The sequence below is a fragment of the Zootoca vivipara genome, chromosome 10 (genome assembly GCF_963506605.1).
Source record: "Zootoca vivipara chromosome 10, rZooViv1.1, whole genome shotgun sequence".
Lineage (NCBI taxonomy): Eukaryota > Metazoa > Chordata > Lepidosauria > Squamata > Lacertidae > Zootoca > Zootoca vivipara.
Genome location: NC_083285.1, coordinates 70,845,719 through 70,860,524, shown reverse-complemented (window position 1 = coordinate 70,860,524; position 14,806 = coordinate 70,845,719). Strand labels below are relative to the sequence as shown.

At 48.1% G+C, this 14,806-nt stretch overlaps 1 protein-coding gene across 5 annotated transcripts in view; it reads right to left on the bottom strand.

Moving 5' to 3' along the window:
• NCAPH2 (non-SMC condensin II complex subunit H2) overlaps positions 1-14,806 on the bottom strand; it is a 33,314-nt gene that overhangs the window by 5,538 nt on the left and 12,970 nt on the right. For 4 of the 5 annotated variants that reach the window (XM_060279331.1, XM_060279330.1, XM_060279332.1 and 1 more), the window contains 8 exons: positions 13,208-13,332; positions 13,052-13,117; positions 10,035-10,101; positions 7,527-7,634; positions 6,053-6,106; positions 4,316-4,389; positions 1,764-1,872; positions 1,374-1,442 (listed from right to left, as the gene is read on the bottom strand). In XM_060279331.1, coding sequence (XP_060135314.1) covers positions 1,374-1,442; positions 1,764-1,872; positions 4,316-4,389; positions 6,053-6,106; positions 7,527-7,634; positions 10,035-10,101; positions 13,052-13,117; positions 13,208-13,332 — 672 coding nt within the window. The remainder of the gene's footprint in view (positions 1-1,373; positions 1,443-1,763; positions 1,873-4,315; positions 4,390-6,052; positions 6,107-7,526; positions 7,635-10,034; positions 10,102-13,051; positions 13,118-13,207; positions 13,333-14,806) is intronic. The other variant, XM_060279333.1, reaches the window with a different exon arrangement.

Below are 14,806 nucleotides of genomic sequence, written 5' to 3'. Positions count from 1 at the left end.
TTTGCCGTGGGCAACTGCCCGGCCTACACCCCACACCAAAAGCACCCCGGAAACGGCTGCAGGAGCCAGAGGCGGGATTCCCTTGCAGACGACCACTGTGCCTGCAGACAGGCATAATAATAATAATAATAATAATTTATACCACGTCCATCTGGCTAGGTTTCCCCAGCCACTCTGGGCGGTTCCCAACAGATTAAAAGCACAATAAAACATCAGACATTAAATACTTCCCAAAACAGGGCTGCCTTCAGATGTCTTCTAAAAGTCAGAAAGTTGTTTATTTCCTTGACATCTGATGGGAGGGTGTTCCACAGGGCGGGCGCCACCACCGAGAAGGCCCTCTGCCTGGTTCCCTGTAACCTCACTTCTCACAGGGAGGGAACTGCCAGAAGGCCCTCGGAGCTGGACCTCAGTGTCCGGGCAGAACGATGGGGGTGGAGATGCTCCTTCACATATACTGAAGGCAGACAAGTTGTGCATTCCTACCAGTGCCCAGAGGAGGAATGGCGGCTGGGAGGAGCACAGAGAGAAGAAACAGCATGGGGCATCTGCAGCAGAACTGGGCGCCTCCACCTGCCCCAGCTGCAACAAAACATGTCTCTCCTGCATCCCCAAGGTGCATTCCTCTTTGGTCTCCAGGCAACCACAGGTCCCAGGGACCCAGGTGGCGCTGTGGTTAAACCACTGAGCCTAGGGCTTGCCAATCAGAAGGTCGGCGGTTCGAATCCCTGTGACGGGGTGAGCTCCCGTTGCTTGGTCCCAGCTCCTGCCAACCTAGCAGTTCGAAAGCACGCCAAAATGCAAGTAGATAAATAGGAACCGCTACAGCGGGAAGGTAAACGGCGTTTCCATGTGCTGCTCTGGTTCGCCAGAAGCGGCTTTGTCATGCAGGCCACATGACCTGGAAGCTGTACGCTGGCTCCCTCGGCCAATAATGCGAGATGAGCGCGCAACCCCAGAGTCGTTCACGACTGGACCTAATGGTCAGGGGTCCCTTTACCTTTAACCACAGGTCAGAGCCTTCTCTTGATGGGGCCGCTCACTCACTGCAACCCCAACACACTTCGAAGCCTAGGCTTCCCTGGTTGGTGCAGACTATATTGTATATTCATTAGGTATCTTGCTGGGAGTTGCGCAAAGCAGCCTAATTATTCGGCTATGCCCCACGGGACTCTTTGGCACAAAGCTCAGAAACCCTGGTCTACGAACCCTGACGGACAACAGTATCAGCTGCTCAGTGCTGAACTCAAGATTGCACCCCCCCTTGGCCGCCCGCTGCTCCACATTGGGCTGTGGGTTAACTGACCAGCTTCCTGCCGTTCTTATAGGCCCAGCCCCCGGCCCAGCTAACAACGTCGCCTGCCAGCTGTTACCTATCACGCCAACGGGTGCCTCCTCTGGGGCTTCCACCTGGGGGGCGTCTTCATGCTCCAGAAAGTCATCTGTGGACAGAGAAAGATGACGGTCGAGGCAAGTGCGACGGGGAGAGCATTTGGGGAAAGGCTTGAGCACAACGGCGGTGGGCAAACGGGCACAGAGATTGCCAAGGCGGCATGTTGGATGAATTGGCGTCCAAAAATGTGGCTCTTTTGCCTTGCTGGTTTCTTTAAACTCGGGGGTGGGTGGGTGGGGGACACCTGTGTGGAAGGAGCATGGTGTGGCCCCCGTTGCAACAGCCAACCCTGGGCTGAAAAGGGAGGCCCTGGTTTTGGGGGAGAGGCCCGAGAGATTCCCAGCGCTCAGCCCAGAAACTGTGGACAGACCTGCCCCTCCGGCATCCATATCGCCCATGGCGTCATTGTCGTCGTCCTGCTCCTCTTCCTCCTCCAGGGCTTCGGGCTCCTCTAACTGAATGGCCAGCTGCGGATCTTGCTTCAGGGGGAAAGATAAAAACAAAAACCACAACTGGCTTAAAAGAAGCCCCCCCCCCCCCGGGAACCAGATCTAGCAGACTTTGAGGGGTGGAATTGTTAAAAGAAAAGAAGATGTGGAATATGGTGAAAAGAAATTAAAAGAAAGGATACTTAGACTGGGAAATAACTTGAACTGAAAAAATTAAAAGTGAGGCTATTGAAAGGAAATTAAAGATCAAAGTAACCAGATTGGGCAACAAAATGGCTAATAATGTTTCGGAATAAGCCCTCCGCCATTCCCTGCAGTGCAACTGGTGGGTTTCCCACGGGACTAGAATAGATAAGATGGCCTCGGATTCAGCAGCTGCAAAAGATCAGCCCTGGCACAAGATATTTGCAGAGATCCGCGAAATTAAAAAGGGACTGAACTCGTATACCAATTTGTTGCGGGAATGTGTCTCATCATGGGAATATAACAAACAATTAAGAGACGTGAATGGAGAAAGCTGCACGGAAAGAAGAACTGGCGTTGCGGTTGAAAAATCGGACGTTGAGGTGAAAAAGGAAACATCAACACTGGACATTTGTACAACGTATGGAGAATTGGCACAACAGGATGAGGAAGAAGAAGGATGGAAGAATGTTCCACAAGTGGGAGATGTGGAACAGAAAAAAGACTGGTCTCAAGAACTCCTCCAAAATGAACCAGGGTGTGCTCTGGCCCTCCCAGTGAGAGGGGGAGGACAGGGCATGCTCTGGGAAGACAGGAATAAAGGTGCATGTGGGAAACTGAAGAAGTGGGGGGGAAATGTTCTGTGGAAGCTATGGGAAAGGGTGGGAGTGGGTTAATAGATTATAAATGTTAAAAGAGATGGATGGAATGGAGTGGCCCTATACTGGTACGTTATATGGATCTCGCTGTAAACGTCTGGAAAACCTAGATCTGGGGGAAGGGGGGGAGTTATGTTATTATGTTTTGGAATATATTTGATACAAGAGTTAATATTAGAATGATGATTCGTTGTTAATAAAAAATTTATAGGCAGAGGGGAAAAGATTTATAGAATGAATAATGGGAATTAGAAATATTTGGTATGAAATATTAGATTAAAGGTGATTGTATTAATATTTGTAAGAAGAGATGAAATAAGAATAAAGGATTGAGAGAATAATATTCAAGATAAGTAAAATCATAATGAATACTGCCTAAATAATATTGTAATAGGGACCCTAGGTGGGGGTAGTCGGGGGAGTCTAAAGGATAAAGATTTAAGTTAGAAGTTTAGTCTTTGACATTTTTGTATTTTGTATCTTTTTTTTGTATTTTTGCTTGTTTTTTCTGTTTTTTTGGTTTTTTTTGTATTTTTGCATGTGTGTGTGTCTGTCTAAAAATTTTCAATAAATATATTTTTTTAAAAAAGAGATAAAAACAAAAACCAGGCCTGTTTCTGCCATCCTGTTCTCACACAGGGTCTCACTCACTCTTGCCTTCCCAGGTGGGAGCAGCCTGATTCTAGTCATTCTTTTGTTGCGGTTACATCCGATTTTTTTCCTTCAGGGTGACACACACGGTTCCCACCCCGCTCATTTAATCCCCAACAACAACCCTGTGAGGTACGTTAGGCTGATAAAGGCAAGTGATTGGTCCAAAATCACCCAGTGGGTTTCATGGCTGAGTTGAGGATTTGAACCCGGATCTCCTGGGTCCTAGTCCGACACACTAACCATTCCACCGCCACTGGAAATGAACTTATTGCTCCCAAATATTAGATAAGGGACAGTAGCTCTTCTTCCCAGCCTGGGCCTTAGAGGGCTCTGGCGAGCCTCACAAACACCCCCAGAACCCGGGGGCGAGGGGCAGGGGGGCACTGGGTACAGATTCCTCTTGCCAGAGCACCAGGACTCCTCTTGCAAGAAGAGTACCAAGTTTCTTGCAGCAAATTGATGTACAACAGCAGCGGTGGTGTAGTGGTTAGTGTCAGGCTGGGACCTGGGTTCAAATCCCCCCCACTCAGCTGTGAAGTTCACTAAGTGTAACCCCTGTTGCTGTCTTCTCTCAGCCTAACCTACCTCACAGGGTTGTTGTGGGGGCTGAATATTGTATTATTTATATGATGTTAGCTGCCCTGAGCCCGGCTCCGGCCGGGGAGGGTGGGGTACAAACAAATTTATTATTATTATTATTATTATTATTATTATTATTAAATGAGGAGGGCAAGAACAATGCGCGCCAAACCTTGAGGAAAAATGCGGTAAATGAACTTGATCATGCAGAGCTGCTAACAAACGGGGGTGGGAGGGGGATCCCAAGTCGTGTGCCTTGCAAGTCGTGTGCCTATTAGATTGCGTTTCATAAGATTTGCAAACTGCCTTGTCTGCACTGGCAGGAAATCAGGGGCGGCGAAGTTAAGCAAAAGCAAATGAATGAACGAACAAGCTGCCCGCCGAGTCTCTCTGCTCACCATCCTCATCCTATTCAGCTTATTCCGGGCAGCCAAGCGCTCCTTTGCATGCTTCCAGTAGAGGACCTCGAGATCTGCCCAGAAATGACAGGATTAGGAACAGGGTCTTCTACAAAGCCCAGCTCCAGCTTCTCTTCCCCCCCCGCCCCGCCCTCCCCTCGTCCTGCTCCCAGGCTCTGGGAAGCAGCTTTGCAAGGAGCAGCAAAAAGCCACTCTCCGCCCAGCACTTCTTCTGCGGAACTTGCTTTGCAGCTCCCCAGGTCCAGAAGGTGTCCCCCATCCCCAGATTCTTACATGGCTGACTCCCAAATCCCTTCTCAAATCCTGCCCAACCCAGCTTGGCCTCAGCTTAGCTCTCTTCTCAACTGTCTGTACCAGGGGTCAGCAACCTTTTCCAGCCGGGGGCCGGTCCACTGTCCCTCAGACCATGTGGGGGGCTGGACTATATTTTTTGGGGGAAATGAACAAATTCCTATGCCCCAGAAATAACCCAGAGATGCATTTTAAATAAAAGCACACATTCTTGTTGTTGTTGTTTAGTTGTGTCCGACTCTTCGTGACCCCATGGACCAGAGGACACCAACACACTGATTTCTGTGGGCTGGATTTAGAAGGCATTTGGGCCTTAGGTTGCCTACCCCTGGTCTATACCTCCAACACCCAACCATCTCCCACTGCCCTCAACAGAGAAACGGTGATTCCTGTCCCAGATGTTGTGGGACTCCAACTCTGCATGGCCAACGGTCAAGGAATGTGAAAGTTTGTAGTCGCATCTATTTTCAAGCTCTCTGGAGAGGGGCCCCATTGCTGCTTCTACATTTTGCTGCCGAAAAGATGCTCAGCGGCTGTGGCAAGGTCCCAAGATGCTCAGCGGCTGTGGCAGGGTCCCAAGATGCCCGCCCACCCAGGTGGGAACATGTGCAGGCTTTATTAGTATGAATAGGCAGTTGGTGCCCCACAGGCTACAAGGCACCACCTTCCGTGTGTGTGTGCGCGCAAGGAAATGATACACCCACCCCAAGGAGAGTTTAATACTGAGGTCGCATGAGAGCTGCAGGGGGGAGGACCCAAACCAATGGAGTCACATGACAAGAAACTTCAGGAAGAATTTTCTAACGGTGAGAGCCATTTGACAGAGGAATGGAAAACATCTGACGGTGGCGGACTCTTCTTCCTAGGAGGTTTCTACCGTGTTTCTCCAAAAATAAGACACCGTCTTATATTTATTTTTCCTCAAAAAACACACACAATGGCTTATTTTCAGGGGATGTCTTTTTTTATATATAAAAAAATTAAGTATGGTATAGTTTAACCTACAGTTTAACCTACAAGGTTAAACTGCCTATCACTATGGCTTATTTTTTTTGGTATGGCTTATTTTCGGAGACACACGGCAAGCAGAGGCCGGGTGTCCACCTGTCAGGGATCCTTTAGCTGCGATTCCTGCGTTGCAGGGGGTTGGACTAGATGACCCCTGGGGGTCCCTTCCAACCCTAGGATTGTATGAGAGCAACGTCCAAAGACTGTAAATTGGACTGCCTGAAGGAGAGGAGCCTGGAAGATGCCTAGAGTGGGGCCAAAAGAAATGCAGAGACTGCTTTGATATTTCTAACTTGCTCCCTGCGGGCTTTGTTCATTTCAGGCATAAGCAAACTAACGAAGAAGGGAAGGCAAACCGACAAAGGAGCCAGGACAGTGACCTTCTCGCCCACCCACCCACAAGTTGCCCCCACTCACCAGGGAAGACTGGCCCTTTCTTCCTGCTTCTCTCGTTGACATCTCTATGGTGCTCTGGAGAGAGAAGAGGCACATGCTCAGAGGGAGACGGCAGAGGTTCTCTGGATCAGCGCCCCTCCTTCCCTCTTCAAGGTGGCCCAGAGGCACTTCCAAGGCCAGGCAATGCCTCAGGTGTTGTTGACACTGGCGGCGGCTCTCTAGGGCTTCAGGAAAGGAGTTCCTCCTAGTCCTTCCTGGGGACTGAACCCAAGATGCCCTGCTTGCAAAGCGACGGCCCTTTCCCTATGAGCTGCTGCAACAGCGGTGAAAACTAAGAATGAGCAGTGAATACTAAGACAGGCAAACTAATACCAGTGTACTGGAAGAAGCAAAGATCACCAGTGTTGAAGCAATGATTCTTCAACATCAACTTTGTTGGACTGGTCACATTGTGCAAATGCCTGATGATCGTCTTCCAAAGCAACTCCTCTATTCCGAACTTAAAAATGGAAAGTGTAATGCTGGTGGTCAACAAAAGAGGTTTAAAGACTGTCTCAAGGCAAATGTAAAAAAATGTAGTACAGTGGTACCTCTACATACGAATAATTCTACTTACGAATGTTTCTACTTACAAATGGAGCTCTGTCCGCCATCTTGGATGCAGTTTAGATAGGATTTTTTCTACTTACGAATTTTTAGATAGGGTTGCTTTGACTTACAATTTTTTTCTCCCAATGCATTCCTATGGGATTCGACTTACAATTTTTTTCTACTTACGAATGTGCGTTCAGAACGCATTAAATTCGTAAGTAGAGGTACCACTGTATAAGCACTGACAACTGGGAAACACTGGCCTGCGAGCGCTCCAGTTGGAGAACAGTCTTGACCAAAGGTTCATGGGCTTTGAAGACGCTCAAACTCAGGACATGAGGGAGAAACGTACCAAGAGGAAGGCACGCTTGGCAAACCCTCACCGGGATCAACTCCCGCCGAGGAACCTATGTCCCCACTGTGGAAGGATGTGTGGATCCAGAATTGGCCTCCACGGTCGCTTACGGACTCACTGTTAAGATCGGGTTTGTGGAAGACAATCTTACTCAGCTACGAGGGATCGCCAAAGAAGACGACTAAGAAGAGCTAGAACAGGATGCAACTAACCCTGGCAGAGACTCGGAGGCAGCAAAGCCTCTGAATACCCGTTGCTGGAAGCCACACGAGAGAGCTCTGGTGCTCAGGGGGGTGCAGATTTCCTACGGGCGCCTGGTTGGCCACTGTGAGAAGAGGAAGCTGGGCTGATCTAGCAAGCTCCTCCTCGGTTCTTAGGCCTTACCAGAAGCAGCCTCTGACCTACGGGGTGGGGGGCACGGGGGCGGAACAAGCGCATCCACAACAGAGAACAAGCCGCGTTCATGAAACGGAGGCTTCTTGGATACAGCCTTGAGGTAGCAAGGTCAAGTCCCACAGCAGCCCCCCACTCGCGCCCCATTGGACTCACCTGTGGCTGAAAACCAGGCCGTGAAGTCCTGCAGCTTGGTGGACACCTTCCTCTTCCGCTTGGTGCCAGGCACGTTCTCCAGGCCATGTGGCACCGTGAATGGCTTGCCTAAAGGGAAACGGAAGGGGAATGGAAGGGGCTGCTCTCCTACATCGGGTCAGAGTGGCAGAAACGGAGGCCCTCCCAGTCCCCAAAAGAACCCCCAGCAGTCAACAGCCAAGATTCCTCTCTTACCGTTTTAGGCTTCTAACACCTTCTCGGTTTCCCCTCCCTTTCTGGTATCTGCTGCGTCCCACAAAGGGACCAAGATAACGGCCAAAGGCTGTCATGTGCCACCACCGTTCAAAATTGGCCAGGCACTTTTTGCGCCCAGCTGTTGGCCTTTGTGACCAAGTGAAGGTGCCCGGGGGTCACACACTAATACCACATCCTCTCGAATGTGTTATATTTTATCTGCACAATCAGAATGCATTTCAGGAACCAAAATGTGTTGAAAAATCAACTCTTGAGCTGTCTGGTCCCCAAATGGCAACAAGCCATTCTGTTTTGGCGGCGGTAACCCTGGCTTAAGGAGCAATTTGGAGCAAACAGTCGTACCTTCGTTTGCAAACGCCTTGGGAGTCGAATGTTTTAGCTCCCGAATGATCAAAAACCGGAAGTGATTGTTCTGGTTTTCAAACGTTCTTTGGCATCCAAACGTCCAAACCAACTTCCGCGGCTTCCGCTTGCCTGCAGGAGCTTCCTGCAGCCAATAGGATACTGTGCCTTGGTTCTCAAACGTTTTGGAAGTTGAACAGACTTCCAGAACGGATTCCATTCAACTTCCAAGGTCCCACTGTATATCTGAGTTTCTAACACTTCCGGCCACAAACTGTGGACTCTCCTTCACTGAAGGTTTTTAAGCAGCAGTTAGATGGCCCTCTGTCAGGGACTCTTGCATTGCAGGGGGTTGGACTAGAAGACCTCTGGGGTTCCTCCCAACTGGATGATTCTATGGAACAAGTTTTCCTAAGGAAACCTCAGGGGGCAAATCTCTCCTCACAGCCTTTATAGTGTCTAACTCAGGCATCCCCAAACTTTGGCCCTGCAGATGTTTTGTGCTACAATTCCCACCTTCCCCGACCAATGGCCCTGTTAGCTAGGGATCATGGGAGTTGTAGGCCAAAACATCTGGAGGGCCGCAGTTTGGGGATGCCTGGTCTAACTGATGTTTTTTCGGGAGGTGGGTTACCAGGGAGGGTTCTGCAGCAGCCAGCCAGCCAGGGTGGATAAAAAAAAAGCAATGATTAAAAAAATAAAATAAAAAAATCATATTTTTTAATTTAAATTGGATTTCTAAAATAAAATGCTTTTGGAGGAAAAATATTTCAAAAGATACTGTAGTTTTATATTTAAGTTACGGTACATTATAGTCCAAAGGCTATAATCATGAAATAAGAATTTCTTTTAAGTTTTTCATGTGTGCTAAAACTCAGTCTAAGTTTTTTTAATAAAAAAAATCGTTTAACCACATCAGCTAACAAACATGTTTAAATTGTTATTAAGGAAATGATTGTTTTTCTCCTTCCAATAAAGTACAGCAGAAAAGTTGTCCAAATATAAACAACAATTTCATAATTATCTGTCTATGTGTTTCTAACGGTATAACTAAATCAGTAATTTTTGATTTATATGCTCAAGTATAAGCCGTATATACTCGAGTATAAGGCGACCCAAATATAAGCCAAGGCCTCAAAACCTGGGAAACCTTATTGACTCGAGTAGTGGCACCCGCCCTGTGGAACGCCCTCCCACCAGATGTCAAAAAGAAAAATAACTTCCAGACTTTTAGAGGACATCTGAAGGCAGCCCTGTTTAGGGAAGCTTTAAGAAATTAGTGTATTTAAATATTTCTGTTGGAAGCCGCACAGAGTGACTGGGAGAACCCAGCCAGATGGGCGGGGTATAAATAATAATAAATAATAATAATAATAATGGGGTCACGAAGAGTCGGACACGACTAAACGACTAAACAACAACATCATCATCATCATTATTATTATTATAAGCCGAAGTTGGGAAATGCAGCAGCTACTGGTAAATTTCTAAAAATAAAAATAAATACCACCCTATGCCTTTCCCAGCTGTCGGCAGCGGGGTGCTTCCTCGCTGCTTCTCCCTCCCTGCCGCCTCGCACAGAGCAGGCATAGGATGGGGGTTCGGAGAGTCGCAGCGCAGCGCTTCTCCAACCCCCCCGGTCCTGTGCCTTTCTCCGCCGCCGCCCGCCTCACTCGAATATAAGCCGAGGGCGGCTTTTCCAGCACATTTTTGGTGCTGAAAAAGTAGGCTTATACTGGAGTATATATGGTAACTGTAAAAACTACCCTGAAAATTTATTATTCCAAAAACGAAACCTTCCTATGGTTGTCAATATTGAGATGATGTCGGCAAAAATGAGTCTTACTGATTAGTGATTTAAACCGTGATTTAAATCAAACCCACCCAGCCTCCCGCCCTATCTCCAGATACCTTTCCTCAGGGGTTTATCTTCGGAGGAGGTGAAGGGGTCAAGGCTGCGCCAGGGGTCCAGCATCTCCTGGAAGAGAAACAAAGGCGCCTGGTAGGTGATGTGTACCAAGAGATGGGTCTTGGCCAGGGCTCAGTGGCTGGGTTTGTTGAGAAGGCCACAGCTTGGCCTTGTAATGCAGGACAAGAAGTTGGAACGAGATTCAGACTGTCCCACTGCACACACACACACACACAAAGGAGAGAAGACTAGCATAGCCAACTCTGGAGCAGACCAAAGGCCCATCTTATCTAGCACTCACATATGCAGTGCCTCAATGTGTGTCCCAACATCAGGTATTCAGGGGTATACTTCCACTGCGCCTGGAGGCTCCACTGAGCTGCCATAGCTCATAGCTACTGATAGACTCCTCCTCCTCCTCCTCCTCCTCCATGAATTTGTTCAAAACATCCAGCAGTTAAAGTTCTATCATACCAATTTGAAACATCAGGGACCCCCCTCCTATCTATCTATTTATCAATAAAATCCTGGGAATTGTAGCTTGTTCAGGGTGCTGAGAGGAACGGCTTAGGGAGCTGGGTATGTTTAGCCTGGAGAAGAGACGGTTAAGGGGTGATATGATAGCCATGTTCAAATATATCAAAGGATGTCATATAGAGGAGGGAGAAAGATTGTTATCTGCTGCTCCAGAGAAGCGGACACGGAGCAATGGATTCAAACTACAAGAAAGAAGATTCCACCTCAACATTAGGAAGAACTTCCTGACAGTAAGAGCTGTTCGGCAGTGGAATTTGCTGCCAAGGAGTGTGGTGGAGTCTCCTTCTTTGGAGGTCTTTAAGCAGAGGCTTGACAGGCATATGTCAAGAATGCTTTGATGGTGTTTCCTGCTCGGCAGGGGGTTGGACTGGATGGCTCTTCCAACTCTATGATTCTATGATTCCTTGTTCCCCTACCACAGCTACAATTGCCTGTGAAGAATGGATTGATTGATGAAGCACTCTGGGAACTGTAGCAGTGAGAGGGGGAATAGGGAGGGATCTCTGAATGACTTTCAGCACCCTTAACACACTACATACCAGAAAGATATGGTATACCAGAAAGATATGGAGGTCTCGTACACCCCAGGTAGTGTGGTTGCTGACCTTGAGCCAGACATCTTGGAGAGTGAAGTCAAATGGGCCTTAGAAAGCACTGCTAATAACAAGGCCAGTGGAAGTGATGATATTCCAGCTGAACTATTTAAAATTTTAAAAGATGATGCTGTTAAGGTGCTACACCCAATATGCCAGCAAGTTTGGAAAACTCAGCAATGGCCAGAGGATTGGAGAAGATCAGTCTACATCCCAATTCCAAAGAAGGGCAGTGCCAAAGAATGCTCCAACTACCGCACAATTGCGCTCATTTCACACGCTAGCAAGGTTATGCTTAAAATTCTACAAGGCAGGCTTAGGCAGTATGTGGACCGAGAACTCCCAGAAGTGCAAGCTGGATTTCGAAAGGGCAGAGGAACCAGAGACCAAATAGCAAACATGCGCTGGATTATGGAGAAAGCTAGAGAGTTCCAGAAAAACGTCTACTTCTGCTTCATTGACTATGCAAAAGCCTTCGACTGTGTCGACCACAGCAAACTATGGCAAGTTCTTAAAGAAATGGGAGTGCCTGATCACCTCATCTGTCTCCTGAGAAATCTCTATGTGGGACAAGAAGCTACAGTTAGAACTGAATATGGAACAACTGATTGGTTCAAAATTGGGAAAGGAGTACGACAAGGTTGTATATTGTCTCCCTGCTTATTTAACTTATATGCAGAATTCATCATGCGAAAGGCTGGACTAGATGAATCCCAAGCCGGAATTAAGATTGCCGGAAGAAATATCAACAACCTCAGATATGCAGATGACACAACCTTGATGGCAGAAAGCGAGGAGGAATTAAAGAACCTTTTAATGAGGGTGAAAGAGGAGAGCGCAAAATATGGTCTGAAGCTCAACATCAAAAAAACCAAGATCATGGCCACTGGTCCCATCACCTCCTGGCAAATAGAAGGGGAAGAAATGGAGGCAGTGAGAGATTTTACTTTCTTGGGCTCCTTGATCACTGCAGATGGTGACAGCAGTCACGAAATTAAAAGACGCCTGCTTCTTGGGAGAAAAGCAATGACAAACCTAGACAGCATCTTAAAAAGCAGAGACATCACTTTGCCGACAAAGGTCCGTATAGTTAAAGCTATGGTTTTCCCAGTAGTGATGTATGGAAGTGAGACCTGGACCATAAAGAAGGCTGATTGCTGAAGAATGCTGAAGATCGTGAAGCTGAGGCTCCAATACTTTGGCCACCTCATGAGAAGAGAAGAATCCTTGGAAAAGACCCTGATGTTGGGAAAGATGGAGGGCACTAGGAGAAGGGGACGACAGAGGACGAGATGGTTGGACAGTGTTCTCGAAGCTACGAACATGAGTTTGACCAAACTGCGGGAGGCAGTGCAAGACAGGAGTGCCTGGCGTGCTATGGTCCATGGGGTCACGAAGAGTCGGACACGACTAAACGACTAAACAACAACAACACACTACAGGATTATTTGAGTGGGGGAGAGGCATGGCTGCTGCATCATAGCACTTGCAATGTTTGTGCGATGCCGGCAGGTGCAAAACAATTGTGCCGAAGCCCACGTTCTGATTTCCTCTGGCACATGCAGGACATTGGAGAAATTTTGCAATTTAATGTACGAGAGAACCCAGCTAAAAATAGTGAGGTGTTTTTGCAAAGACAGCCCTCTGCCCAAGTTTGTGTGCTTATATTATTGCATTTCTATCCCACCTTGTCTCCAAGGAGCTCAAGGCACCATACAGGGTTCTCCCCATTTTATCCTCACAACAACCCCGGCCTGAGAATCAGCGACTGGCCCAAGGCCACCCACATGGGGACTAGAACTGAGGTCTCCCAGCCCGTAGCGAATGGTGTAGCCACAACCCCACAGTGGCTCTCACGACGCAAGGCTGGGGCATTTCGTTCCCCTGACCTTGACACAGGCATCCGGGGCAGGGCCTCTCTCCCGCAGCATGTAACCTCTCCTCTGGGGGATGCTCTAGAAGGCAGAGGAACAAGACTGTTAAGGGTTTGTCACCAGGTCCAGGCAGCCTCCCGCTCTCCTCCTTCCCCTCGTCCTGCCAAATACCATCTGGTGCTCAACGTGGTCCTCCTCCACCCGAGCTGGGGAGCCACCCAGGAACTCTTCGGGAAGCGCTGGCAGGAAGTTGTCGCAATTGTCATTATCGTCACACATGGGTGCTGCTGCGCCTGCTTCAGGGGGAAAGGAAGAAGAGGGAGGTGATCTTCCAGCCCTGCAGAACGGCAGCACCTCCATCATTCTGCCCGGACACTGAGGTCCAGCACCGAGGGCCTTCTGGCAGTTCCCTCATTGCGAGAAGCCAAGTTGCAGGGAACTAGGCAGAGGGCCTTCTCGGTGGTGGCGCCTGCCCTGTGGAACGCCCTCCCAACAGATGTCAAAAAGGAAAACAACTACCAGACTTTTAGGAGACATCTGAAGGCAGCCCTGTTCAGGGAGGCTTTTAATGTTTAATAGATTATTGTGTTTTATTTTTCTGTTGGAAGCCGCCCAGAGTGGCTGGGGAGACCCGGCCAGATGGGCGGGGTATAAATAATAAATTATTATTATTATTATTATTATTATTATTATTATTATTATTATGGGCTGCGCTCTCACCGCAAAGCTCTCTATGCCAACTACGTTCCTTGGAAAAGGAAGTTAAACGGCGGAACTCCCTCCCCCATGATGGCCAACAACCTGGGTGGCTTCAAAAGAGGACTGGATAATTTAATGGCGGAAAGGGCTACGGGTGGCTACTAGCCAGGATGGCTATGCTCGGCCCTCACAATCCGAGGCAGCGATGCTTCTGAATCCCAGTCAATGGGGGGCAGAGGGGGAGGACTCTTGCGCTCCCTTGGGGGCACCCAGTTTGCCACTGTGAGAACAGGATGCTCAACGAGGTTGCTGGCCTGATCCAGCAGGTGCTGGAGAAAAGAATAATTTCACAAAACTGCATTTTGATTGTTCCGTTTTGAGTCTACGGCCTAGCTAAACTGAAAAGGCCCGTGCCTGTCTTTTACAGTACAGAACTAGCTGCTTTTAGGTACTGTACGTGGAACCTATGAAAGAGTAAATCCATCGTGGCCACTGAATATGCTTGAAAAGAGAATCAGCTAGGCATGGCAATTGCAATTAATCTTCAATTGTTTTGTAGACAAGTGAAAGGGGACATTGGAAGACTTAACGAAGAGGAAAATTAGTCAAAGGCTTCATAAGGAAAGACAGCAGAAAATGGTTATTATGATGAGGGCTGATCTGAAGAGCCAAATGATTTAGATTGGGTCAGGATGATGACTTTGGGTTGCAGCTAACAAGACTGCTGTGATTCTTTGATTGCGGAAAGGAAATGACGTCTGCAATCTGGAAGTGTATACAGTGGTGCCTCGACTTACAAATTTAATCCGTTCCGAAGACACCTTCATAGGTCGAAAAATTCGTAAGTCAAAAAGCGCCATTGGAAACGCAATTTCCCATAGGAATGCATTGAAAACGGAAAAATTCGTAAGTCGAAAAAACCCTATCTAAAACCGCCGCGGTTTCCGTTTGGCTGTCGAGAAATTTCTGAGGCTGTCCCTTTGAGCCTTTGTCTTTCAATAAAGGCCTCTCGCTTGGAGCCTGCGTCCTTTTGGGTTTCTGGGAGGGATAGCTCTAGCCTAGGAACCTCCT